This window comes from Phyllostomus discolor, chromosome 14 (genome assembly GCF_004126475.2).
Source record: "Phyllostomus discolor isolate MPI-MPIP mPhyDis1 chromosome 14, mPhyDis1.pri.v3, whole genome shotgun sequence".
Classification (NCBI taxonomy): domain Eukaryota; kingdom Metazoa; phylum Chordata; class Mammalia; order Chiroptera; family Phyllostomidae; genus Phyllostomus; species Phyllostomus discolor.
In genome coordinates this window covers 28603862-28630546 of record NC_040916.2, presented here as the reverse complement: position 1 = coordinate 28630546, position 26685 = coordinate 28603862, and the positions used below count along the sequence as shown (strand labels likewise).

Here is a 26685-nt window from a genome sequence, read left to right as displayed (position 1 = left end):
CCAATATGCCAAGGTTGCAGGTTCGGTCCCTGGTGGGAGCACATACAAGAACTGACCAATGAGGGCATCAACAAGTGGAACAACAGTTGATCTCTCTCTCTGATCTCCCTCTCTCAAACAAACAAACAAAAAAAGACTTAGTACTCCTATGGGATAAAGTATTGTTTTTAAAAAGTAAATAAAATCTTTTTAAAAATCACATCTTGCCCTGGCTGGCATAGCTCAGTGGATGGAGCGCGGGCTGCGAACCAAAGTGTCGCAGGTTCGATTCCCAGCCAGGGCACATGTCTGGGTTGCAGGCCGTGGCCCCCAGCAACCGCACATTGATGTTTCTCTCTCTCTCTTTCTCCCTCCCTTCCCTCTCTAAAAATAAATAAATGAAATCTTTAAAAAATCACATCTTTTCCAAGGAATCCTTATCCTTTCTACTTCTTGTCTTTGTCTTGGGACGTTGACTGGGCCCTTGGTACCATGTCAGTCTGTGGTACCACAAAACTTTTTCTTTTTGACTTTTTAAGGATTTGAAAGGATTTTTGGGAATCCTTTCAAAATTGTTCATTAAATATTATGCTCACTGTAACTATTCCTAATGAAATAGCCGCTCTCTCAATCTAATCTATTAAAAATATACATGATAAAATAAAAAATTTAAAAAGAAAGTGTGTATGATGAAAGAGGGTCATCTTCATGCAAATATTTTTCCAGTATCTATGGAGATTATCACATATTTTTTTTCTACTAGTTATCTGTCACTGAAAGATTTATGGGGTTAAACTTTTCTTTCATTCTTGGAATAAATTCTACATGCCTACTATTATTTTTAAATAGTATGATCTCTTGGTTTCCATTTGCTTGTTTTTTAAAAAGCGTTTTTTTTATGAATGTTCATAAGACAAAACTACCATTTTCTCTTGTCTCTTTTTTTAATCTCTTTTTTTGGTTCCTATCTAGTTTAAATGATAAAGCTATACCTTTTCAAAGAAAGAGAGAGCTATTATTTTGTATTGAAATGCCTTCTGTTAAATAGGGCTTACTAATTCCTTACATTAAAGTAAAAGTGTTAAACCCCAACTGTGCTTGCTATCATTCGGGTTGAAGCGTATAGGAAAGATTTTGCTGTTGTTGCTGCCTACCCCATTTTTTTATAATCATAACCCTTTTTCTTGCAAATTATCCTCTATCTCTTGAAAGTTACCCGTGAATGTTAGGTCTAACTTTTTTTGTAAGAGGAGTCCACAGCATTCTTATGGTTCTTAATCTCTCGGTTTGGTGCGTCTGCTTTCCTTTCTTCTTAGCTGTGCGCACATTTACAGAACGTGGGTTCCAGGTCATTCCCTTCTCTGGGTTTATCTTTGCCTTCATAGGGCACTAGGTGGCGCTACGAGCCCGCCGCAATTCAATTTACACTGTAGTTCGGTGATTAAACCCCTGGGGCAAATTTCCCATACTCTCCTCCACACAGTCCTGCCCAGACCCACAGGCTTTCTTCTTAAGGATCCTTCAAAAACAAAATTTTCCCTCTTCTTAAGGATCCTTCAAAAACAAAATTTTCCCTATGCTTTCTCAAGGGACCCTGGCTTTATGCTAGGAGTCTCCAGTTCAGGCCAAGGGCCCTCTTCCCCAGCTACATACTTTAATTAACAAACCTCATTGTCAGAATCCTGATTATGAAATTTGCCCCAGGGGAGTCAGTCGGTTCTGTTTATCACTCTGGTTTCATTTAGCTCTTCGGTTTTTATTGTTCCTGGAGATTTCAGGCTGCTTGTTAGTAAACAAGAATGTTTAATTTTGTTCTGGGATATTTGGTTTCCGGGTATCGGGGAGGCTTTCTCGGAATAGCATTGTTACGGGAGGAACTCCCGGAAACCGGGCTCTTCTCGGCAATGCAGCGAGGAGTTCAAGGTCCCCGAGTCTATCAGCGAGCAAGCGGCGTTTATGGGTGATCCTGTCTCCCGGGAGAGAACGGGCCTAGCTGAGGTGGGGGCTGAAGGGCAGAGGATACCTAGAATTCCAGGGACAGTTGAGCCTGTGGGTGGGACAGGGTATCCCCCCCCGCCCCCCACCTTGGTTTGCTGTCTGTGCTACCAAACGGGGTCTTATTTTCACCTTGGAAATAAAAGTCCTTCCTTCCAGCGTCCTGCTCCAGCCCCATCGATACTTTGGCTCTGAAATGTGTTTGATGTTCATATTTCTGTACATGCTGTGCTGTCTCTTGAGATTTCCCCCTCGTTCTTGTTTTTTCCGACTGTTTTTTAAGTCCATGCGCGACTTATTTTCAGGCTCCCATGAAGGAAGCACACTCTAACGCACATGTTCATGACACATTTTAATACGCATTTTATTACATTCATTACACTAATGCACATTTTACCTTTATAAAAGAGTAAACATGAAAAGGTAAAATATTGTACATATTCCAAAGTGGGGACACAATACTTTCCTGAGAAAGGCAAACAAAAACTTCTGAAACTTCCATGAAACCGCAATCACGTAACAAAATAATTACACAGTCCATCAAAGTTAATGCCTACCTTTATTTTGGATTCATATTTTACGTAAATGTTAAAAAACGAATCACTGTTCTCGGATCTGGAGAGAGTTTTTATGGGGGAAAGTCGATCAGAGAAATCCGCTTACTCAAGAGTGAAGTGTTTATGTTTAAGAGAATGATCCTGGGGTCCGAGTAGCCTTCAGCCCATCATCAAATGCTCCGTCTCCCAACGGGGGCTCAGAAGCTCTACCCAGAGAGGCAATTTTCAAGGTATCCAGCTGATATTTTTTGTAAGTAATTGTTATGTTCCAGTAGTTTCATTTCAAATTAAAGCAAAACCAAGCGTTTCATATTTTGCACTTTTAAATGTTTTGAACATCAGACCCAGCCATATTGCAATGGCATGGCATTGAACGTAACTGAGAATACTGACTTTCATCTGAGACTTGTGGGTCCTAAAACACAGGAAAGGTTATAGGAACGCCCACCCCTCCTCTGTATTCCAAACACGGCTTACTGCAGGGACCACCTTCTCCCCCGAGCAATTAGGACTCCAGGATGACCTCTTTGGTGACCTATGACACAGATCCTCCAAGTTTCCATTCTTTGACTCATCCATGATTCACCGAACTCCTAGCCCCACCAACCAATCACAGTAATGCGCTTATGGGCCAAACTTTACATTTTCTCCATGCCCTGGGGCCCCTGAACCTTCACCCACCCTCAGCCTCCTTAAGAGTCCGTCCAGAGAACTGGATGTCCTCAGCGTAAAACATTACCTGATCTGCTATCCAATCAAATCTCTTGTTGCTCTTATTTTTCTATACAAAGTTGTTTCTAGTCTTATTAACTCTTCTTTCTGAGAAGACAGTCCCTTTGGTTACCCCTTGAGGAGCCTGCAGGTCTTATGCAACCTCACCTGGGTGCTATGGCAACAGCCTCTTTCACCTCCTGTCAATAACCGTTCCCCAAACGGCTCTGATCACCAAGTCTGGCCCTGTACTCTCATCAGCACAATCCTTGGGCTGTTCTGTCTGCCCTGCCATGTGTCTAGGTCGCTTGGTTCAGGGACACGTGGAAGGAACACTTCACTTTGGGTCAGTCCTCTCCACGGATCCATGTTCTACGGTGGCCAGGTTTGTCTCGTGGAAAACACAAAATCCAGCCAAGTACAGTCTGAGATCTAATTGTCTGTAACCAATTCATGAAGCAGGCAGCACCGTGTTTAGCGACTGGAAGGGGCCCTGAGGGGTGGGACCACCTCAGCAGGTTTCATAGGAAAAAGGGTGGAGCGAGGAAGCTGTTAACGAAAGAAAGTAAAAGCATATTCTGGGGCACCTTTCCTCCAGAGAGAGAACAGGAGGGCTTTATCGAGTGGATTGCCTCATCCTGCTAGGGGGGGGGGGGGGGTGGAGAGGGCCCACGTGACTGATGACGTCACTGGTGCTTGACCAGAAAATTCCTGATTTCTTCTTTAGGATTATGTTTCCAGGAGACATTGAAACTATAATTAGATCAGGTATTAAAATGAACCTAGGTTTTGTATCTTGAGCACGAGCTATGTCATTTTGGGCCTTGGCTTTTTCTTTAACAATCTACTTAATGATTCACACACTTAAAACATTGGTTGTTTGATCCCTTATGTCCTTTATTTAAAGCCTATAAACCCAAAGGCTACACTTGAGCAAATGGCCAAAGATTATTGATTTGATGCTTTTACTTATTCGTGTTTTTTTTTCGTATTTGGAAGTGAATCAGACCACAAACGTCTTGTGTTTGCAGACCATGTACGTTAGTCCCAGAGTGTGGCATGTACTAGTACAAAGAGGAGCCATTTTCATCGTGAAATCTCACGGGGAGGATGAAATCTGAGTACTGCTAGAGGAATTTTCACACCTAAAGTGAGGCATGTTGATTTAACTCCAGAGCTTTGGCTCTCAATTGGTGGCCTTCAACTCCAGCCATAAAGGAAACACATTAGCAGTCTCAACGGATGATGCTAATATAAACTAACAACAAAAACAAGCTAATGGCAATGCTAATAACAGATGATCCTAGACAAGGAATGGAAAAGGAGGGTGTTTAAAAATATGTATGGAAAGTAGAAAGGGTTCTGGGTAGCGCCCCTTTATGCCCCTTGTTTTTCCTGGAGAACGCCTTCCCTGCAGGTGAAGATCAAAGACCCCTTAGCGCCCTCCTTCGGAAACCGGAGCACACAGATCACGGGAAGACCTCGGTGGGCGGCAGAGTCTGATTTGTAGGTCTGGGGTGGAGATTAGGAGTCTGCGTTTCTAACCAGCTCCTCCGTGACTCGCTGCTGCTGCCCCAAGGACCACAAGTCCACGAGCCAACCCCAAGTAGAAAACAAGCTATTGCGTTAAGTGGGAAGCAGGGTCCGTGGAAGTGCAGCCCAGTCCTCCAGGAGGCAGGCCAGCCAAGGCCAGCAGGGCTGCGTGAGGCTCCAGTTAGGAAAACTGGGCGATCTCTCGGGGCAAGAGCCGGGCCTGAAGAGCAGGACCGCAGCAGCCGGGCAACAGCTGGGCCAGCCTGTTTGCCAAAGCCCAGCTCTGCGGACAACCACGTGCTCATGAACGGACCACAGGGGCTGAACGAAAAGAGCGGTAGCTTATCTTACCGTTGGAAAGGGGCGGCAAATGGTTTATAATTACAGAAAAATCCAGCCCCTGCCACTCTAGGTATATATCGTTTACTTTTCTGTAAAATGAAAAAAAAGAGGAATAATCAGGTAGGGTGTTATGATTCAGTAAACCGTCATGTATAAAGCACATGAGCTATGCTGAGCACTTGCACACTGACTACACTGGGAATAAGGAAGGAATAATGAAGTTGAATAGGCAGGCCTTCTGGAAACTTCCTCAGTACTGAAGTGAGAACAAATGAACTATTGGCAAACAAAGGTGCAACATCATAGACTCCAGTGCGGTCCTCTTGGGTGCCAGACTGCCCTGTTAGGAAAAAAAGCAAGTTCAGGGAGACATCTCTCTGCAAAAAGACAGGAATAAAATAAGTAGGTGACATGCCCATTTCAGCCAGAGGATAGTAATTTAAAACAGAGCTGTTAAACAGTCCGGTTTTTTTTTTTTTTCACTTTAATTTTATTGTTAAACCGTTGAACTAGTTAGACTGCAGAACTATGTGGGACCCTCCTCCGTGACTAGACTGGGAACGCTGCGCTACTTCCCCACAGGAAGAGCTGCAGCCATGCTGACCAACACGTTCCTCCCCCGCTTCCCGACAAGCAATATTGTTCTGCTTTCTCACTGAGCTTTCAATTCCTGCCCTTTATTTTCAGGCTTTGTTTCTGCATTGTGTCTGCAGGGACAGCGTCCCCGGATTGCTCTGGGTGACGGAAAGCCCCTATTTCTGTTCAGTTCTTTCCCAGCGTCGCATCTGGATTGAAACTTCCAGATGCGTTGGCGCCCTGCAGCCCTGCGGCACGCGCCCTGACACGGTGACCTAAGGAAAGTGCGAGGCGGCACTTTCTATAATCCTTTTTAGGCGAGAAAAAGAATCGTGTCATTGTTTAAAACTGCAACTTCATTTTAACGAATGAAAATGCAAATTTGGAATTCTTGCGTCCTGATTGGACAGAGCTAATTCTTTTGACGTTGTTCTGAATACCCACCAATCAGACACAGGCCTTTACTTTGTCACCTTATTTGCATGTCAGGTTCTATATAAAAAAGGACACACCGTGCTCTGCCGTTACTTTGTCTCTTGCTAGTTTCGCCTCTTCTGCGACCATGCCTGAGCCAGCCAAGTCCGCGCCCGCCCCGAAGAAGGGCTCCAAGAAGGCCGTGACCAAGGCCCAGAAGAAGGACGGCAAGAAGCGCAAGCGCAGCCGCAAGGAGAGCTACTCGGTGTACGTGTACAAGGTGCTCAAGCAGGTGCACCCCGACACGGGCATCTCGTCCAAGGCCATGGGCATCATGAACTCGTTCGTGAACGACATCTTTGAGCGCATCGCGGGCGAGGCGTCGCGCCTGGCGCACTACAACAAGCGCTCGACCATCACGTCGCGGGAGATCCAGACGGCCGTGCGCCTGCTGCTGCCCGGGGAGCTGGCCAAGCACGCCGTGTCCGAGGGCACCAAGGCGGTCACCAAGTACACCAGCTCCAAGTAGACGCGCCGGGAAGCCGCTTGCCTCCCAACCCCAAAGGCTCTTTTCAGAGCCACTCATGTTTTCCTATAAACAGTTGCGCACTGACATGGCTGCAGTGACTTCTGGAAATCCTGATGTAGGTGGGCGGAGCGTCCGGTAGGTGTCGCTGCCGCCCGCCGGCTCCGTTCCTTTGTGCGGGCTAATTACTTCCTGGTCCCGCGCCCTTTGCCTGAGGCCCTTTAGAGCCCTGGCTAAGCGTGTTATCTCGGGTTGAACCTGTTAGGCAGCTTCAGCTCCAGGGAGGGAACAATGGTCACTGCAACTTTGTTTTTCTTTCCCAATCTTTAACAAGATACTGGAAATAAAGGGGTTTTGTCTTTACATTTCTTTTTTTAGCGGCAAAGCATACAATCCACACTCGCCTAGTTCGTTTCACAAACTAGACCTCAGAAACACAGTATTCAGTCTCCACTAGATTGTTCAGCTCTGCAGCCTCCAATGCGTCCTTCCCTCCAGGTCACTTGAGTTCCCTTCCGAGCCCATCCCCCCATCCGGCCTCCAGGTCTCCGCTGCTCTCAGCTCAGCGTCTTGGGAACCTTGGCCAGGAACGGAGAGGGCCCGGGGGCGGTCAGGACGTGCAGGGGAGGAAGGATACGGGGGCTGGGGGGTGGGGGGGGGAATGCTATTAGACGTTCGTGTGCTGGATACTGAGGTCTGGAAGCTACAGTTTGTGACTGCACAATGCCAAGGAGGTTAGACCCAAGGATACAAGCCTCAGCACTTCCCTGCCCTCAGCGGGGAACTGAGGCAGAGGGTTCCTTCCGGAGGAGAAGATAGGGGACAAAGGTTTGGCTCGCGGCACCGCCCCCATAAGTGTTGTAACACTCAGTTCAGCAAGAGGCCCCCATTCCTAGGCAGTCTGCCCAGCCAGTCTGTCCGGCCTCCCTCTATTATCTCAAAAAGGAAAAATAAGCACAAAGGCACCGATTGTTGTTGTTGTTGTTTCAGGTTACCAAATCATAAGTGCCTTTTAACTTGTCTGGTCACCTTGAATTTATTTGAGTTTAGTTAGGACTGAAAGTGCTGTCATAGAGAATCTAGTTCCTAGTCCAGGCACCGTGCCTTCTGAAAAGCACTCCTGGGCCTGCATTATCGCCACCCAGAGCCTTTCAGTGCCCCCACCCCCCCGCCCCCACACAACAGGCCCCACCCCGTGCAGAAGCAGAAATTGTAGTAAGTTCTCAGGCCCAAGTCTGGCCCACACACATCTAACTCAAAGCCAGGCTCAGAGGATTCTTTTTCTCCTGTTTGTTTTTTGTTTCTCCATTATTGTTGTCGTTTGACTTTTGTTTTCTTTGTTTCTCACTGTTCGTGGGGGGGGGGGGGGATGTGAACCTCTTCAGCCTTCAGTCCTTGGCAACTTTCCTCTGCCTGAAATGACCCTTGTTCCACATCCAGCCCCCTCTCCCCACCCCTACTCAGAGTTTATTCATCAGCTCCATTTCTACTTACTCATCAAGTTCTTGGCAAAGCTGTCCTCCACTGTTCAAGGCCCTCCCTGCCCCGAGGGCTGGCTGAGTACTCAGCCCCACACTCCGGGTTACTGAGGAGCAGGACCCCGAGGACTGGCGGGGCTGAGTCAGAAGCCCATCCCTGGGGCTGCAGTGGAACTCTGCCCTCCCTGGAGCACAAGGTGGGGGCGGGGGGGAGGTGAGAGATGAGTGAAACCGGGCTGTATTAGAAGAGGAGGAGGGCAAGTGACCACTGGGGAGATGCCTGCGCCTGCCTGAGACTTCCGGGCAGCCAGACGGCTTCCACGAGGTTCACCCACTTAACGGACAAGCACGGAATTATGTCCTGAGGATCTGGAGCAGTGGTCCCCAAAGCAGACTGCATCAAGGTCACCCGGTGGGGGGCTTGTTTAAAGCACAGAGGGCTGGTCCCTCACCCAGACTTCCCTTCACCGCCTCTCGGGAGATCTGGGAACTTGGCCTTCTCTACGTTCTCAGATCACGTGAGGGCTGCCTACCCAGCACTGTGCTTTGAGAACATGATATATGGAAAAGCGAACCAACGCTGCTGTAGGTGTGTGAGCCCCTGAGATGTCCATGTTTGCATGCACAGTGTCCAGCAGATTCTCGGAAAGGTTTGATCCACGTATTGTCGAGAACTATGCTTCTAAAGAGGGGCATTACTTTAAAACTCCCAGATTCCAAGTGCCTAAGACGTACGTGTGCCCCAGCCCTCAATCCCTAACACGTAACGAGCCCTGGGGTTCCATCCGGCATGGACACACTGGAGGTACCAAGGAAAAAGCTCATTTGGTATCAGGTTTCCTTGAAAGGAACTTCAGGCAAATAGACAGCCCATCCTGCTGAACAAATAGGAAACCGTGTTCAGTCAAGTTAAGCAGCTATTACAAACACTCAACAACAATGTAGCTGTTATTCTGGTCCACCAGAACAGACCCCTGACTCGTCCAGCTGTGGGGCAGATGGGCCCCACCCCCTCCGGTCATTCAGGAACTCTTGTTCCATACACTGTTCTACCATCTCTGGGACCTGCTGTCCTCAGCCCAGTCGAAACCCAGCACCTCCCTAACTTGAAAAAGGTTTTTAATCCCAGGTCTGAGTCACTTCTACCCAGATTTGTGCAATACTTACATACCCACAGCCCTGCTATAAAAACCAACATTTTGTTTAAAAAGGTACTAGTATTCACTTCTCTACTTTTAAACCTTACTACGCTGTTTAGTATATAGTAAACTTCTATGAATTTAAACCTGGAATAGTGGAAAGCGCACAAAAAACCTCAAAACAAATTACGACCCACCAGTGACAGTACCAAATCTCACGAATGCAAAAATACCCGCATAAGTATCATGAAGTGACAGCTCTTTTTATTGAGTGGGTAGGTGGCCCTAAAAAGGGCCTTTGGTTTTGCTTTGTAAGCGAACGGGCAGGTGACTTAGCCGCCGAAGCCGTAGAGGGTGCGGCCCTGGCGCTTGAGCGCGTAGACCACGTCCATGGCCGTGACCGTCTTGCGCTTGGCGTGCTCCGTGTAGGTGACGGCGTCCCGGATCACGTTCTCCAAGAACACCTTGAGCACCCCGCGGGTCTCCTCGTAGATGAGGCCGGAGATGCGCTTGACGCCGCCGCGGCGGGCCAGGCGCCGGATGGCGGGCTTGGTGATGCCCTGGATGTTGTCGCGCAGCACCTTGCGGTGGCGCTTGGCGCCGCCTTTGCCGAGCCCCTTCCCGCCTTTGCCGCGGCCAGACATGGTGAGAGCAACCGCTAAGCCTGCAGCGCAGCGCTGCTGCTGCCCCACTCAGCATTTTTATAGGAACATGTCGGACCTGATTGGAAACCGCAGAAACAGGGGCGGTGACCAACTCAGTTCCACCTCTTCGTTCATTTGTCCTTGCTCGGAGCTGCCGAGACCCGGAAGCAACACTGAATCCTGCTCTTGGCACTTGATAAACGCTGCTGTCTGTGGGCGTGTATGTGTTTGCATGCAATGCTTGGAGCCATTAAGTGCGATGTTTTACACACGTTCCACAAAGAAGCTTAACACTTGTACTTTAGGTTTCCCAAAATATGAAATAATGACTTAACGCCTGTTCTTTATAAGACACTTAAAAGAGCTAACCTATGGAAATTGTTTAACTTCTGTAAATAAAGAGTACGTCAACATTAATTATTCCTCTTTTCAGTAAGCACCCCTCTAAAGCGACGGACCTAACAGAGTGTCCTAATTTGCTAAAGCTTCTGTGGGGCTGCGAAAAAAAAAGTAATTTTCTTCCAAGCTCTTCTAGCTGGACTAATAAATTAAAAGCGACATTAGTGGGAGAAAATAAAATTTTAATACATGCATAAGGGGAATTCGTATAAGAATGAAAATTCCAAGACAGGCAAAATGAGACATGTGTCCTTTTGGATAATGGAAAAAGGGGAGGGGTCTGGGGTTTCACAGGGGGAAATAGGCAGCCTACAGGAGGAGAATGTGGGGGGGGCGGGGTTCTTGCTGGAGAACTCAGAAACAGTACAGAGGAAAACCTGGTGAATGGATTTAGGCATGGATCCTTCCTGTCTACCACCCTTAACTCATAAGTGCTAAATTGAATGTGGTAAGATAGCCATGACAATGCTTCCTTCCTGGAGCAGGTTTTTAGTTGTAATGAGATTTAAAAGTAAGAAGAAACTCTTCCTGGCTTTGTTGGGCTTTAATGATTTCAGCTCCAAATTAGCCGTGTGCCAAGGTGGCACACTTCAGGGGGCCTCCTTCCTGAACCCGACCTTTCTTCTGAGAACAACTCAAAATAATAAATGCTTGATAATTAATTCCTTATTCATTCTCTTGGGGAGGTCAGGCTGACTTTGGGCAGCCTTGGCTTTTCCTCCCTGGGCTGTGTTAGGCAGGATGGAGTGCAAACCAAGGCAGAGAGGGGGAAGGAGACCTGTCTCACTCATTTGTGCAGAGCCTGGCCAGAGAAGATTGGCAGGCATTCTGAACATCGCAAGAAAAATTACGACAGTGCAGGAGGAGGGGAGCCGCTGAGATTCTGTGTGCGTCGTTTCCACTCTCTGAAAAAGAACGGCTTTGAAACCGTGTATTAATCCCAGGGTCTAGAGAGGGCAGGAGGGAGGGGAACCTAGAAGCTGGCTGCAAGCACACAACCCCTAGAATCCCAGTAGCAGGGGCACTCAGACTAGCTGGGCGCTGACTTGCAGCTCAGGTGTTTTTCACAAACACACCTGCTGTCTCCCTTCCACTATAGGTGTTGTCTCTCACTGGAACTCTCTCACAAGAGAGATGAAAACTGGGGAGCAGGAGGCCCCTAACTTGGGTCTCCCTGGGAAGGAAGGTGGTAAGGATGGACAAGCTCATCAAAGCTGCTGGGTGAGTTGACGGACACAAGTGGACACAACCCCCCGAGTGGAGTTCTCCAGCGGTGACACACGCACGGGGTGCAGAGCATTGGGCACTTGTGTACAGAGAACAAAAACTTCATCTGAGTTGTCACCATCCCCCCGCTGAACGCTCACATGTCCTCTGCCTGGGGCAGCGGGCAGCTCACAGAGTGACTGGCGGGGCCTGCACTCTAGTATTGCCACAATGCGCTTCAGCTGTCAGCATCTCAACAAATCATTTAAAGGTATTTCTCCACGTAAGCTGTGGTAATTCTTGGTCATGCGGGTAATCTTGTGGTTTCAAGTATTGATAAAAAGCACACATGTCAATATTCACAGATTTGGATTTTGGATAAGTTTGATAACACTATTTGAACATAATGGCTTTTCTTTGTCATCCTACGCCTATTTTCTTAAACGTTTACAAGAGTTCCTCCGGGAATGGGCCCATACGCATCCTCAGCTGTATGGAAAAGTCAACGACGCAGAGATGGTTGAGAATCCCTCTTCCGTGGGGCCCCAGCAGCCTGGACGGGCTCCGGATGTCGAGGACAGGCGGAGAGCAGCGCTGGCCAATCCGTCGTGTTAGAATGAAACTCTCCTTTGTGTCAGTGCCCTGACGGAGGCGTCAGAAAAACGACGATGGTTTTTCTCCACTTATATACAGTAAAGAGGTCATTTCTCTTTGTTTTCTTAGAGAGTTTTCTTGGAGAAAGAGGGAGTCTGAGTTTCCACTCTTCCCTTAGAAATGGAGAGAAATTTTTCTACAGATTCAGCCCCGCCTTCGGCTTTCATAGTGGAGAGGTCCCTCCCGGGTGGTGGGACGAATACTCGGTGGATGTGTGGCCTCTGGACTTAGGTGGGTCGTCTCTCAGAAGAGACACATACCCGAGATTGTCACAAGGTGTAGCCCGTCTCTGAAAATGATCACGTTTTTCTTTCTTCTGCCTTATAAGACATGCGAAATCCTTCCCTAACTACGGTCCCTTGTGTGCTAACTCACATGTATGTAAATCTGTTAATGTTACTCAAAAATAAATTTCGTTTTTCTAAAGTATATGGATACGGAAAGGTCATTCTGTTGACAGCATTGTTTTCTTTCCCCAGCATCTGGAGGGAGGAAGAGTCCACTAGGCTCCACCGTCCTTTATCACATCTGACAGGAACAGGGCTGCAGAAACTCGCGTTCCTCTACCTGTGTTAGTGCGGAGACCGAAGCTCTCTAGACAGGCATGTGGGGCCACTCAGAGCCCAATGGCAGAAACTCAAGACAGGCGATTCACTTCGTAACTGCTCTGCACCGTCAATGGAGTCCAAGGCCCCGGTCAGTGGGGTTGGGTTCTCATTCAGTTTAAAATGAACAGCGCACGTGTGCGGCACTTCTGTGTCAGCAGTGCCGTGCAGAGCCTGGCAGCGCACAAAGCGAGCATGTAGGCAGGGGCTACAGGAACAGAATGAAGCCCGGGAATGGGATTCAGGAACCTCTCGAGTCCTGGTTCCACAAAGTCTCCCTGAGTGTGATCTGTGCTCATTCCTATATAGAAAGGACTGCAGGCCACGTCTGACAGACCGAACATAGTCCTGGTTGTTTAGTCTGCTGGGAAGATTTCGAAGGGGACGAGGATGCAGATAACATGAGGAAATCAATATAGCAGCTCAAAAGAGGGAGCAATTTCATCCAGTTTAAGGGACTAGAAATTGTATATGTAAACATTTCAAAGTATGTCATTAGATTAGTTTCACGTAAACCTTGGCTTTAAAATAGGGTGAGGAGTGGGAAACAAACACAAACAAACAAAAAAATCCTGAAAAATTTACTCTAACAGGTTACATGAATAGATCGACATTGTGCAGCTTTTGAGCTGCAAAACCAGACTGAAATACATATCACAGGTTTCAAAATCTCATGCTTGTCCTACCAGACCATGCTGCCAGAATGATGATTTAACAGCTTCACAATCTATAGTTAGTGAAAGAATTCAAATGCCACACTGAAGTGTTTCTTCTTAAATTAGAAAGCCAACGGAAGGTGGGCCACACACACGTGAGGCTCACGAGGAATATTCCCTGAGAGCAATACAGAGGAGAAAATGAGAGAACCAGAGAAAGAGGGCCCACCATGTGAGAACAGCTGGTCCGGACAAGGAAGCGAGGGGCTGGAGTACAACCACGATGGGCAAAGTAAAAGAGGAGCGATGATTGTAGGAAGAGTGCACGGAACTGGGTGACAGCCTGGATTTGGTGACAAACAAAATGGAAGAATCGAAATGTTTTCGTGTTAGTTAATAAAAGCATGGTGCTTTTGCCAAAAGATCACATAAAGATATCGGCTGGAAAGTTATCTTTGCTTGGAAGCTACTTCGGTGAGGTGGCTCCTGTTGAGAGTCTTGCAGACGCAGAGGCAGGCATTCAGCAAGCAGTCAGAAATGCCAATTTGACCCTTAGACAACAAAACAGACCTCAGGACAGAGACTTGGAGGTCATCTGCATAAGTGCAGCTCGTGAACTCACGCAGGTGAATGGGGAAGTACCTTGGAGATGTCCCACCCTTAGATGGCTGAGGGACGGCTGGTACTTTGGTGGTGCTGCGGAAACCTGTAATGTCAAACCATTTTTAAAGACCAGAGTGTGTGAGCTCTGTAGCATGTACATACACACTACACATAAATATTATTTGTACTGAGCTTATTTCTCTTCCCCTCTCATGCATTTGAGTCACGGTTTTAATTTCTATTAACTCATTAGTTTTTCATGTCTGAATTGGATGTCATGCATGAATTAATCAGTCTTTTGTTGACTTTAATGGTATCAAGGAGAAAGCCTGAGGGGTGTTTTGTTTTTTTGTTTTGTTTTGTTTTTTGCTTTGCTGTCAGATTCCAGCATTTTCTTTCATAGTCCTGGGAAAACACAGCCTGTGTGTGCTTCATGATACCCACAATATGTGGAAGACAAACAAATAGTTTGAGGAGTGAAAAAAAAGTCAAATCACTCTGTTACCAAACTCAAGGAGCTCGCCACTTGGCATGTTCTACCCAAGAATGAGATGTGGTTGCTGGCAGGTAGTTTCATTTACATGCAGCAAGCAAGCCAAGGAGACAAGTGGTTCATATCCAAGGCTCTGTGCCCCTGAAGGGAGGCTTAGCTGTTGCTTACACACCACAGTTAACTATTTAGTTAATTGCATCTTGATTTCTATTTCTGCAGTTCATTTAACAGATGTGATTCTGGTCAAGCTCATTCGGTTACATCTGCCTCTACAAAATACTGCGTTTTTCAGCGTGTAGCAAAAATAGCATTCAGTGAGAACAGCCCAGACCTTGATACCCTTGCCCTACCCACCTCCTGGGCCATCGGTCTGTTTTTTACTCACCATAGAGCACACGCTGTAATGCGTTTCCTCTAAAGCTAGATCCTTCCTTAAATTAGAATTTTAGTTGTAAATATAATCCATGCTTGTTTTTAAATCTCTTTGTCGTAATGAAATTGTAGATGTGTGTGAGCTACATATAGGTGATAACACCTCAACGGTGTTATCATGTGAATACTTTGTGAAAATTTAGGTTCCCCAAGCACGACAAACTTCTATACCCCAATAGCTGGTGAACATTTGAATAACCGACCTCCCCTAAGAAAACAAGAATTTTTTAACCTGAAAAAGAATCCAACTCTCCTTTATGCCCCTCCCTGAATCTCTTCTGCTTCAGCTACTGCCCCAACCTCAAGCGCAGCGACAAAACCCTCAGTGAATGTTCCACTTCCCATTTTCCTAATTAAATGTTGACTGCTGGGAGACAAAAATTACCTAGCCCTCCAAGTAGTCAGAAAAAGCTATGATAAAGCTTTTTGCAGACAAAACAAAGGCTTTTCTTATTGGGAATTGTGGTTATTACAAGCATCCTTTAGTATGGTTCTTGCAGAGAAATCCTTTAAGAGCCTGTGTTATTCCTCCTCATACGAAAGAGATTTTCTGGGTAAACCTCAATGAAAATAAAGCAGTTGGTGAAGTGTATGAGAAGCCAAGAAGGTATAGGACATCATTAGAGAGAAAGATGTTGAAGGAACAGAGGGAAAAAATTATAATTTAAACAAAAATCAACAAGTGGACTCTCTGACATGCGAATCTCTCACAGTGTCGGGGGGTTTTGACAATTGCTGAGACCGAGGCGATACGAACCAGGAGGAAAAATGATGACGGCCTCAAAGCTTGAGCTGTCCCTGTGCATTGTACAGCAGAATTGGTGTGACTCCTCGGCAAGAAATTTTAATTTTTTAGCTTTCCTGAACTGGAACAAACACAACTCCGGGCCCGAGCTGAGCCTGCAGAGCTGTCAGAGCGGAAGGCTTAGCAATGAACCAATCAGCGCGCGGCGCCGCCGTGTGTTTATATAGACGCGCTCACCGTCTTGGCCTCTGAATTCGGAGACTTTATTTTTTTTTTTGACTGCTAGTGTCTGCACTGACAGCCATGTCTGAAGTCGCCCCCGCCGCGCCACCTGCTCCCGCTGCGGAGAAGACACCGGTGAAGAAGAAGGCCAGCAAGTCCGCCGGCGGCTCCAAGCGCCAGGCGTCCGGGCCATCGGTGTCCGAGCTCATCACCAAGGCCGTGGCCGCCTCCAAGGAGCGCAGCGGCGTGTCGCTGGCCGCGCTCAAGAAGGCGCTGGCAGCCGCGGGCTACGACGTGGAGAAGAACAACAGCCGCATCAAGCTGGGCCTCAAGAGCCTGGTGAGCAAGGGCATCCTGGTGCAGACCAAGGGCACCGGCGCCTCGGGCTCCTTCAAGCTCAACAAGAAGGCGGCCTCCGGGGAGGCCAAGCCCAAGACCAAGAAAGCGGGCGCGGCCAAGCCCAAGAAGGCTGCTGGGGCGGCCAAGAAGGCCGCGGGGTCAGCCACCCCCAAGAAGAGCGCTAAGAAGACCCCGAAGAAGGCGAAGAAGCCGGCGGCGGCTGCAGGAGCCAAGAAAGTGACCAAGAGCCCGAAAAAGGTGAAAGCAGCGAAACCCAAGAAGGCGCCCAAAAGTCCAGCCAAGGCCAAAGCCCCCAAGCCCAAGACGGCCAAGCCAAAGGCAGCCAAACCCAAGAAGGCTGCCCCCCAAAAGAAGTGAGGAGTGAGACTGTCTGAGAATACAAAGGCTCTTTTCAGAGCCACCCAAGCAATCTGGTAAAGAGCTTGTGATGTACTTGCACTGGATGGGGGTTGGGGGTGGAGGATGGAGGGACTGTTTATATACTTTCTGGTTCTTAGCGGTCTGCATAGTAACACAAGCAAGTACACAAGTACTTTTACCAGAAAGGATCCTGCACTGTAAAGAGAGTATATACAAGGTTAGCACTTGCTCTTGCAGCTTTTCACTCAAAAGTTGATGCTGCAGACCAGCCATGGTGATTACAAGTATCATGCTGTAGACATTTTTTATTGCTCAGTGTGACTGAGGGCTATGCGTGAGCATTTGTGTACCATTTGGGAGTAGAAAATGCAGACCAGCTTCCACTTAAAAAAATAAAGCTGTTCAGAGCCATGACAATTAAGTACTTTCCATTACATTGTAATGATTACAGGGTTCTTTTTATTGTCCTTCCCAACTGTTCCCAGTATTGAGTCATTTCCTGCATTGCACCCTTAAAATTACATCTTTTAAAAGGCGCTGTAGTGCTGGCTATGGCACTAAGAGCCAAATAAAGCTTTCTGTACTCACATTGAAATAATATGGTAATGCTATTATCACCTGCAACTTTGCCTAAGGGTAAGATCACTACACTAAGATGTTGGCGTGCTTTTGAATCGGATTTCTGGGTTCTAGGAGGATTTATTCCATCAAACCTGGAGCTTTATGTAGAAAAAACTGGAGAGCTATTTAGAAGTCCGTGTTCACCAAACGCCCCAAGCTAAAACTTCTTGACCAAATGTGTGGCAAATGAACTGAACCACAAAAGCCTGTATTTGCAAGATGGTTGTTTCCCTATTTTCGCCTTTGTAGGAAACCGGGGAGCTGCGGTCTCAAAGACTCCCATAGCTAGAAACAATTCGGCTGAAACTGTGCCACACATAACCCGCCTTGATTGCACTTTCTCGCAAAAGGGGCAAATATCAAGGATGAAACTGCAACTATTTACCGCGAGCTCTTAATCGGTACCAGGTCCTAAGTACTAGCCTCTTTCCCTACAGCTCTAATTGAAATTTTGGGTGGCTCTGAAAAGAGCCTTTGGATTCAAGGTCACCACCAGTCGATGGGGACCGCTTATGCCCGCTCCCCGCGGATGCGGCGCGCCAGCTGGATGTCCTTGGGCATGATGGTGACGCGCTTGGCGTGGATGGCGCACAGGTTGGTGTCCTCGAACAGGCCCACCAGGTAGGCCTCGCACGCCTCCTGCAGCGCCATGACGGCCGAGCTCTGGAAGCGCAGGTCGGTCTTGAAGTCCTGCGCGATCTCGCGCACCAGGCGCTGGAAGGGCAGCTTGCGGATCAGCAGCTCGGTGGACTTCTGGTAGCGGCGGATCTCGCGCAGGGCCACGGTGCCGGGCCGGTAGCGGTGCGGCTTCTTGACGCCGCCGGTGGCCGGCGCGCTCTTGCGGGCGGCCTTGGTGGCCAGCTGCTTGCGCGGGGCCTTCCCGCCCGTGGACTTGCGCGCCGTCTGCTTGGTCCGGGCCATTTCAAACAACTTCCCACTGAACCGGTGGAGAAGTGAAGACGCGTTCCCTTCACTGGTGTGTATATATAAGGCAAGTCCAGCTCTTATTGGAAGAGGCATCTGTCTATCACGCTCGCAGTGAAAGTATTGGAAGCGAGGTCCACTCCTTCATTGCTGGAGCTTCCGGCAAAATTAATGTCTTCCTCTCATCCACCCTTTCAGCAACGTATTTCTACCCTTTTTCTCATCTGGCGTCTGTATACCTTTTCTTCACAGCTCGGTCAGGACAGGTTTTCCCCTCACAGGTTACTGCAATTATAGATCTTGTTTGCTTAATAGAAATTTTAAGTTTCACATCTGAAACTATTTTGAAAAAGCATGCGCCAGGTGGGGCTGCTCAAATGACTCTTTTTAGCCTCAGTGAAGTTTAAGAAGGCTGAATTCACACCAACTTCCTGGTTTCCATGTTCTTAGAGATTTTTATTTTGTCCTAAGTTTACATCTCTGTAAACACCCTGTTTTCATATACTTTTTCTAAATGCTCCAAGAACATTGAGGTAATTTCATTTGATATTTTAACTACGGCAACATGCTCACATTCTCATACAGAGCACTACGCCTTACACTTTCGAACGAGGTTTGGGTAAAATGAAGTGGAAAAATACTTAAGCTTACAAATGATACGAAAGATTACTTAATGCCTTTTTAAAAATCACCCTGAAACCCCGAAAACACCCGCCCAAAGGACCTGACTCCGGGGTAGTCTCGCTGCTTTCCTGTTTACAATCGCCTGGGGCCCAGCAGAGTTGGAGGTAATGGGTCCCATTATGATGCAAAACACCCTTCAAAGGAGGCTGAAGAATGGTTTTATTGTTGCTGCTGATTAACTAAATTTGCTACAAATAGGCATCTTAAACCAACCCTCTGGTTTTTATTTGGCTACCTTTCGCTTTTATTGCACCTTCCAAGTGGACGGTTAACTTCGCGTTTATGGGGTATTTAAGTACCGATATCTACTAGCAAAGCAGTGAGTATCCTGTTCAACTAGTTGCATAAAGGAAAAAATGCAAGCCCTTTCAGTAAAAAAGTTAGTGGCTCTGAAAAGAGCCTTTGGTTTCAACTGGTTGGAGCGCTGCAGGCTTTCACTTGCCCTTGGCCTTGTGGTGGCTCTCGGTCTTCTTGGGCAGCAGCACGGCCTGGATGTTGGGCAGCACGCCGCCCTGCGCGATGGTCACCTTGCCCAGCAGCTTGTTGAGCTCCTCGTCGTTGCGGATGGCCAGCTGCAGGTGGCGCGGGATGATGCGCGTCTTCTTGTTGTCGCGCGCCGCGTTGCCCGCCAGCTCCAGGATCTCGGCCGTCAGGTACTCCAGCACGGCCGCCAGGTACACGGGCGCGCCGGCGCCGACCCGCTCGGCGTAGTTGCCCTTGCGCAGCAGGCGGTGCACGCGGCCCACGGGGAACTGCAGCCCGGCCCGCGACGAGCGCGTCTTGGCCTTGGCGCGCGCCTTGCCGCCCTGCTTCCCGCGTCCTGACATTCTATCTTACGATATGGACACTAACCAGATAGTAAAATGCACAGTGGCGCGATGAGAACTCTTATAATCATTTTTGGCGCCAAAAAAGGAGATGTGTTATTGGCCAACACAGTTGCTTCATTTTAACAAATGACAGTGCACATTTTTGAGTCTTGCGTTTTGATTGGACAGAACTAATTCCTTTGCCGTTGCACTCTATACCTACCAATCAGACACAGGTCTTTACTTTATCACCTTATTTGCATGTCAGGTTCTATATATAAAAAGAGACGTCTTGCCGTGCCATTACTTTTTGTTTTTCCAGCAGTGAGTTTGCCTGTACCATGCCTGAGCCAGCTAAGTCCGCGCCCGCCCCGAAGAAGGGCTCCAAGAAGGCCGTGACCAAGGCCCAGAAGAAGGACGGCAAGAAGCGCAAGCGCAGCCGCAAGGAGAGCTACTCGGTGTACGTGTACAAGGTGCTCAAGCAGGTGCACCCCGACACGGGCATCTCGTCCAAGGCCATGGGCATCATGAACTCGTTCGTGAACGACATCTTCGAGCGCATCGCGGGCGAGGCGTCGCGCCTGGCGCACTACAACAAGCGCTCGACCATCACGTCGCGGGAGATCCAGACGGCCGTGCGCCTGCTGCTGCCCGGGGAGCTGGCCAAGCACGCCGTGTCCGAGGGCACCAAGGCCGTCACCAAGTACACCAGCTCCAAGTAGACTCGCGGGGAAGCCGCTTGCCTTCCAACCCCAAAGGCTCTTTTCAGAGCCACTCATGTTTTCATATAAAGAGCTGCGCAGTGCCATGGCTATCAGTGAGCATTACTGCCATTGTTTAGGACAACATCCCCGAGTTTCCGGGTGGTAGAGTCATTATCTGCACAATTTTGCCTGATCTGTAGGGGCCCAGGGTGTAAGCGAACACATGCACTACAAGCTCGCGGTGTTTCTCCACTCTTTGAGCTCATATTTCAACATTTGCAAAGGGCTTGTGTGGTCTGCTTGCAGTGTTTCATGGAGCTGATGATGACCGTGAAATATCTGGCCTGTTTTTTCTTTGTAGCGTCATCTCTTACCGCCCCAAGGGTGCACAGCTCCTTTTGAAAATCCCGCTCTAGAAGCGGAATGCCCTCTAGGTGTCGCTGCGGTTCTTCTCCCGCGTTTCTTTCTGCGGCCTAATTCCCCCATCCCCCGCCCTCTGCCTGAGGCCGTTAGAGTCCTGGCTAAAGGTTTTTATCCGAGCGTCTGAAAGAGCCCCGGGCTCTCTCAAGCCAGAGTCGAATGCCCTATTGTTCCTGGCAGGACAGCGGGACAGCTGACTCTGATGAGCCATGCTGCGTTCGAGAAGGACCTCTGTAGGGCGGCGCAGGTACTCAGTCAAGAAGGCCCTGTTCCTCCGCCTCAGGGACGCCCTGGATCTTTGCCGGTTGCTCGGTAAACCGGCTGCAGATGTGCGCACCAAACTTCATTTGCAGTCAGTCCCAGGCAAAGCTCGGGGGTCTGGAAGGGGAGGGTGACAAGAGAGAGCTCTCGGTTCTGTATCAGCTCTGGTCTCCTTTCCTGGTGCAACGGTGGGGCCCAGTACCCAGCCTGGGCCTCTCCCCGCAGTCGATTCTCCGGTCCCAGCCTCACCCCTGTCCCCAGTTCTGAACCCTGTCTCTAGCAGAGCTTCTCGCAATGTCTAGATTTCAACGACTCCCATGTGCGTGCGTGAGCTCTGAACACTGCTTCCTCCAGCCGTCTGTGGACCACCAGCTCTAGCGTGGCCTTTCAGCATTCCAGCACACCTGTGTGACGTTTATTAAATTACCTTCGTAAAAATAACCAGTAGTGTTTTGTGGGGTTTTCTTTGTTGTTTGTCTGTTTCTGAATGGACATGCACGTGGACACCCGGGCACCAAGCGTCCTTGATTTAAAGAGCTGTTTCTACTTTACTTTTTAAAGAGTTTGCGGAGGGGCCTCTTCTCACCATCGGGCACTTTGGAAATCATATGAGACCCTTTCCTTGCTCTCCAGGAGTGCGCAGTCTCGGAAGGGTTTGTCGCCATCAGCTCTCCCAGGGAGGTCAGGTGCTCGGTCCCGCAGAGTGAAGCGCACGCTACACGTGCTCCGCTACACGTGCTCTGCTACACGTGCTCCGCTACACGTGCTCTGCTACACGTGCTCCACTACACGTGCTCTGGGGGCTACGTCTGCCAGCCTAGCCACGCCCTCCTTTCAGGCGGACCTGGGACACGTGACAGATGAATTGGATACACCAGGGAAAGAGATGTAGCCTCGTGCTTTGGAGAGGAGAGAATCTTCAAATCTACGTCCTCAAGCGGTTAAGAAACCTATAGATTTCTATAAACGCGACTTTGCTTTCTATGTAGACATCTTGGAAAATCATGGCATCGGAGGGCATCGGCTGGAACTCCAGTTCCTCCAGGTCAATACCGTCGGTTCTCACCCCCTCTGATTTTTATTTGCAAAATGATAATATTACTAAACTCGACTTCGTTGACACTTTTGTTAATACACATACAGTGCTGATAATACATTTAAATACTTTAGGGATATGTAGAATTCACGAAGTTATTTATGGACATTTGATCATTACTCCTGTACATTAACTATGATTGAGGGCAGGGTTTTGAAGTAGTAGTATCATCAGAAGGAATAACGATACTGCAGCGAGGAGAGGAAAGGCTTACCCATGAAATGAGGCTTTCTGATATTGTAGCCAGACATTGCAGACACTAGCAGAAACAGGCAATGTAAAATTGCAGCTGGTAAAATTAGAGCAACGACCAAATTAGGTGAGCCTGAAATATTTAGAAACAATTTACATTCATCTATAGTGATGTTGGTATTTACACATTTAATTTCAAATATATAGTTACATTTAAGACCACTGAATACATTAGGTAATAATTCTTCAACTGACATAAGCACATTCATTTTCTATCGCTGGTCTGATGAATTATCACAAACGTGGTGAAATGCACACTGGGAATTTTATAGGACCAAGGTCAGCGTTTGAACAAGGGTCGCACTGGGGTCAAATCAAGGAGTCAGCAGGTTGCATGCCTTCCTGCTTGCTTGCCCTTTCCAGCTCCAGGAGGCCTCCCTCCCTCCTCAGCTAATGGCCCCCTCTCCTCCAGGCCCCAAAGCCAGCCCTCCCTGGCCAAAGCCTCCCCTCCAGTTCTCTGTTCTGATTCCCTCCTTCGTCCTTAAAAACCGCTGTAATCGCATTGGGTTCACTTGGATAATCTCCCTATTTTAAATTCAGGCAATTCCCCACTTCAATTTCAACTGCAATTTAATTGCCTTTGTCATGTAATCCAACATATCCGAGTTGAGAGATTAGGTGGTAGATCAATTGGGGTGACATTATTCTGCCCAGCACACGAAGACACGGTATATGTAGAATCTGAAAGAAAGGTGTACACAGTTCTCCCTGCTCCCAGGGTGGGCGTGGGGAAGACCGGGTGGTGCACTGTGGGACATGATTTCTGGGAAACCCGGCACTCCTCTGAAGCCCAGGTAGGCTTGCTTAAGACATCCATTCAAGGGACGGTGGGCAGCAAAACCTGACTTTTTAATCTCTCTCATAGAGTACAGCTATTGGTGTATGTTTTAGTTTTTATTTTTACATTTTTCTCGCTTCTATAGTTCTGTTGGAATGCTTATACATTCATTGCTGGTGCTGCCTGAGTGCACTTTTGTGTGTGGTGCAGACAGCGGGAAGTTTGTTATAACAACAAATGAGACAGGAATGTACAGAATATTAGAGCTTTCCTGCCTGATTTGAAATCCTAAAAACATGTTCTATGCACATGCACAGCGTTTATCCCACATGAGGTTCCGCACACGGAGACTTACTCTCTTCCATAGGTTTGTAATCCTAAGTCCAAAAGTGTAAATTTTCACTATCATATGTGCCTACAGAGGGCGGAGAGTGGAGGTGTTTCAACTAGAATAACATGTTTGTTTTTTCCATTTAAAAAGTAAAATGTAGTGTCCCAGGTTCGATTCCCAGCCAGGGTACATGCCTGGGTTGCAGGCCATAACCCCCAGTAACTGCACATTGACGTTTCTCTCTTTCTCCCTCTCTCTCTCTCTCTGTCTCCCTCCCTTCCCTCTCTAAAAAATAAATAAATAAAATCTTAAAAAAAAAAAAGTAAAATGTTTGCTGACTAGGATAAAATAAACTGATGTAAGTTCCATCCTGGGGAAAACAATAATGTAATTTAAAGGGGAGGCATCCAGGTACTTTTAAGAGTCCTTCTTTCCTGGACTTTCAGCACCACGAGCTACAATGTGGTATATTTCACCAGTGTGCTCAGCATTCAAAACATGTTAGGGAACTTTCAATTAAAACTAAGTGGCCCTATCCTGGAACCCTGTAAGTCCCTTCTCGACTTTCCTGCACACTAATTGTCCAACTCCTTTTGTGTTTAGAAGTTACATTGTTGGTTTAAGCAAATACACCCACTAGATGTGTGCAATGTGGTTCCAATTAACTGGAATTATAAAACCCTCTTTTAATAAGTATTAAACTGAAGCACTCCACTTTTCTTGGAACTATGTACCATGTAGGATGTCACAGCATGTCAGTCCTTTAGCCAGCTTTGATGCCCAAGTCAAAGTTGGAGAAATAAGCTGGCCTACAGTGAACAGGCCCTTCTTACTTTCAACCAAACGTTTCTGTGTTTCAAGGCACCCACACTGCACAGCAGCCAGACACTTAACCAACACTGTCACTGTTAAAAGCCATTACAACTCTCATGCTGAAAAAGTGGGTGGCTCTGAAAAGAGCCTTTGGGTTTGCAGAGGCTTAAGCACATTACTTGGAGCTGGTGTACTTGGTGACGGCCTTGGTGCCCTCGGACACGGCGTGCTTGGCCAGCTCCCCGGGCAGCAGCAGGCGCACGGCCGTCTGGATCTCCCGCGACGTGATGGTCGAGCGCTTGTTGTAGTGCGCCAGGCGCGACGCCTCGCCCGCGATGCGCTCGAAGATGTCGTTCACGAACGAGTTCATGATGCCCATGGCCTTGGACGAGATGCCCGTGTCGGGGTGCACCTGCTTGAGCACCTTGTACACGTACACCGAGTAGCTCTCCTTGCGGCTGCGCTTGCGCTTCTTGCCGTCCTTCTTCTGGGCCTTGGTCACGGCCTTCTTGGAGCCCTTCTTCGGGGCGGGCGCGGACTTGGCTGGCTCAGGCATTTCCGTAGAAAACTGAAACAAAGAGAGAAAAAAGGGAAGTTATAAAATGTCCGCCAAGGTCTACAGTGTCTTCTTTTATAGACGCTTTATGCAAATAAGGCACTCAAGAATATCCAGATCTGATTTGATAATGTGTCAGTGACGAGAATATGTAAATTTAATTGCATCACATCACCTTTCCTATTGGTTGGCGATGTGAGAGATGATTTTCAACCAATCCCATCTCACGCTTAACAATTCCACCCAGCACTATAACTGCCGTCCTGTTGCTCCCTTCAGTACATTTCTTTTATTGTTTTTCTTGCAGCTGTAGTCCTAGTGTTGCCAGTCAGCATGTCTGGGCGAGGAAAACAGGGCGGCAAGGCGCGCGCCAAGGCCAAGACACGCTCCTCCCGGGCTGGACTCCAGTTCCCCGTGGGCCGCGTGCACCGCCTGCTGCGCAAGGGCAACTACGCCGAGCGGGTCGGCGCCGGCGCGCCCGTGTACCTGGCGGCCGTGCTGGAGTACCTGACGGCCGAGATCCTGGAGCTGGCGGGCAACGCGGCGCGCGACAACAAGAAGACGCGCATCATCCCGCGCCACCTGCAGCTGGCCATCCGCAACGACGAGGAGCTCAACAAGCTGCTGGGCAAGGTGACCATCGCTCAGGGCGGCGTGCTGCCCAACATCCAGGCCGTGCTGCTGCCCAAGAAGACCGAGAGCCACCACAAGGCCAAGGGCAAGTGAAAGCCTGCAGCGCTCCAACCACTTGAAACCAAAGGCTCTTTTCAGAGCCACCCATCTTGGCACTGAAAGGGCTTGCATAACCGTTACAGTACTTTCTCAGTCTACAAGTAGATGGCAGTATGAAAACACGGGGAGATAGGAAAGTATCTAGTGGAGATGGATACTTGCATACACCATGCAGTTGCCAGTCAGCCGAGGAAAACGGACACACAGATACTTTGTATCGTGTGAGGAAGGGGATCAGTGCAGCGGGCCCTCAGGGTTAAAAGTGAAGCGCTTAGCGCTGGGTTCCCGTTAGGAAAATCAAAACCACCCACTTTTTCTAAAAAGCTGAAATGCTTAAATCTACATGTGCTCTTTGCTTGAATTCTGCTAAGGTTGTATACATTGCCACAAAGAGGTCAGTAAGCTTTTTAAGCTGCTGCTCACTTCTGGCCCCTCCCTCACTGAAGGCAGCTGCAGCTCTGGGCCGGGACGGGAGTTCTGACCCTGAGCGGTGTCCGGGGCGGGGAGGTAGGAGTGGAGACCGTGCCTCAGCCTGTTCAACTTGTGCAGCCAACGTGTGCGCGGTGTGTGCACACGTCCAAAGGACACGGCCCCTGTACACCGAAGTGAACCTGCTGTCAGAGAGTCTAAAGTATGAATGAGAGAAATAATGGAACAAAGGAGTGACAGCTGACCAATCACACGTCAGCGCGGGCTTTTTAAACGTTACTGGCGCTGGCATTCTTGATGGTGACTGTTTAGTTTGTCTTTTCGGAAAAAAATGAAATTCGCTGAAATCAACACCAAATGAAACCGTGCTTTTATGGACTTATTTGAAAGTGGACTATAAACTCACGTGAAAACCTGTATTTTATTTCAACTGTTAGTGGAAATCCAGTCCTATTACTCAAGAAAGTGAACAAAAGCAATTAGATAACAGCGTGGGACCGAGGAACCAGACTGATCTGCTCTCACATAGAAGGTCAGAACCCGCCTTTTCTCTGTGAACTCCTGGCGTGGACCACTGCTGTTGTCAGCCCTGAACTGCAAAAGGAGGCTGTGCTGGAAATCATCGTAAGTAAAATGCAGCCCTATG

At 48.3% G+C, this 26685-nt stretch overlaps 8 protein-coding genes across 8 annotated transcripts; 4 read left to right on the top strand and 4 right to left on the bottom strand.

Annotated features, from left to right (window-relative positions):
• The first annotated feature begins 55 nt into the window (after positions 1-55).
• LOC114489384 (histone H1.4-like) lies at positions 56-17040 on the top strand. Its single transcript, XM_028503331.2, has 2 exons — positions 56-74; positions 15989-17040. The coding sequence occupies exons 1-2, from the start codon at positions 59-61 to the stop codon at positions 16624-16626; spliced, it is 654 nt and encodes a 217-aa protein (XP_028359132.2). The 5' UTR covers positions 56-58; the 3' UTR covers positions 16627-17040.
• On the top strand, positions 6228-12445 carry LOC114489394 (histone H2B type 1-C/E/F/G/I). Its single transcript, XM_028503343.2, has 3 exons — positions 6228-6638; positions 7697-7700; positions 12436-12445. The coding sequence occupies exon 1, from the start codon at positions 6256-6258 to the stop codon at positions 6634-6636; it is 381 nt and encodes a 126-aa protein (XP_028359144.1). The 5' UTR covers positions 6228-6255; the 3' UTR covers positions 6637-6638; positions 7697-7700; positions 12436-12445.
• On the bottom strand, positions 9489-9937 carry LOC118498210 (histone H4). The gene has a single exon (XM_036015687.1). It carries the CDS (start codon positions 9892-9894, stop codon positions 9583-9585), a length of 312 nt encoding a protein of 103 aa, XP_035871580.1. The 5' UTR covers positions 9895-9937; the 3' UTR covers positions 9489-9582.
• A 600-nt stretch (positions 17041-17640) lies between the features above and the next one.
• LOC118498207 (histone H3.1-like) lies at positions 17641-18397 on the bottom strand. Its single transcript, XM_036015679.1, has one exon. It carries the CDS (start codon positions 18268-18270, stop codon positions 17761-17763), a length of 510 nt encoding a protein of 169 aa, XP_035871572.1. The 5' UTR covers positions 18271-18397; the 3' UTR covers positions 17641-17760.
• On the top strand, positions 17701-25634 carry LOC114489388 (histone H2A type 1). Its single transcript, XM_028503335.2, has 2 exons — positions 17701-17705; positions 25198-25634. Exon 2 carries the CDS (start codon positions 25212-25214, stop codon positions 25602-25604), a length of 393 nt encoding a protein of 130 aa, XP_028359136.1. The 5' UTR covers positions 17701-17705; positions 25198-25211; the 3' UTR covers positions 25605-25634.
• LOC114489387 (histone H2A type 1) lies at positions 18643-19723 on the bottom strand. The gene has a single exon (XM_028503333.2). It carries the CDS (start codon positions 19683-19685, stop codon positions 19293-19295), a length of 393 nt encoding a protein of 130 aa, XP_028359134.1. The 5' UTR covers positions 19686-19723; the 3' UTR covers positions 18643-19292.
• LOC114489392 (histone H2B type 1-C/E/F/G/I) lies at positions 20003-20445 on the top strand. Its single transcript, XM_028503342.2, has one exon. The coding sequence runs from the start codon at positions 20009-20011 to the stop codon at positions 20387-20389; it is 381 nt and encodes a 126-aa protein (XP_028359143.1). The 5' UTR covers positions 20003-20008; the 3' UTR covers positions 20390-20445.
• LOC114489396 (histone H2B type 1-C/E/F/G/I) lies at positions 24472-24921 on the bottom strand. The gene has a single exon (XM_028503345.2). It carries the CDS (start codon positions 24876-24878, stop codon positions 24498-24500), a length of 381 nt encoding a protein of 126 aa, XP_028359146.1. The 5' UTR covers positions 24879-24921; the 3' UTR covers positions 24472-24497.
• Positions 25635-26685: the final 1051 nt, after the last annotated feature.

What these genes read in the sequence shown, in the direction of transcription:
- LOC114489394 (XM_028503343.2), top strand. Translation starts at nt 6,256, where the DNA reads ATGCCTGAGCCAGCCAAGTCCGCGCCCGCCCCGAAGAAGGGCTCCAAG.
- LOC118498210 (XM_036015687.1), bottom strand. Translation starts at nt 9,894, where the DNA reads ATGTCTGGCCGCGGCAAAGGCGGGAAGGGGCTCGGCAAAGGCGGCGCC.
- LOC118498207 (XM_036015679.1), bottom strand. Translation starts at nt 18,270, where the DNA reads ATGCCTCTTCCAATAAGAGCTGGACTTGCCTTATATATACACACCAGT.
- LOC114489387 (XM_028503333.2), bottom strand. Translation starts at nt 19,685, where the DNA reads ATGTCAGGACGCGGGAAGCAGGGCGGCAAGGCGCGCGCCAAGGCCAAG.
- LOC114489392 (XM_028503342.2), top strand. Translation starts at nt 20,009, where the DNA reads ATGCCTGAGCCAGCTAAGTCCGCGCCCGCCCCGAAGAAGGGCTCCAAG.
- LOC114489396 (XM_028503345.2), bottom strand. Translation starts at nt 24,878, where the DNA reads ATGCCTGAGCCAGCCAAGTCCGCGCCCGCCCCGAAGAAGGGCTCCAAG.
- LOC114489388 (XM_028503335.2), top strand. Translation starts at nt 25,212, where the DNA reads ATGTCTGGGCGAGGAAAACAGGGCGGCAAGGCGCGCGCCAAGGCCAAG.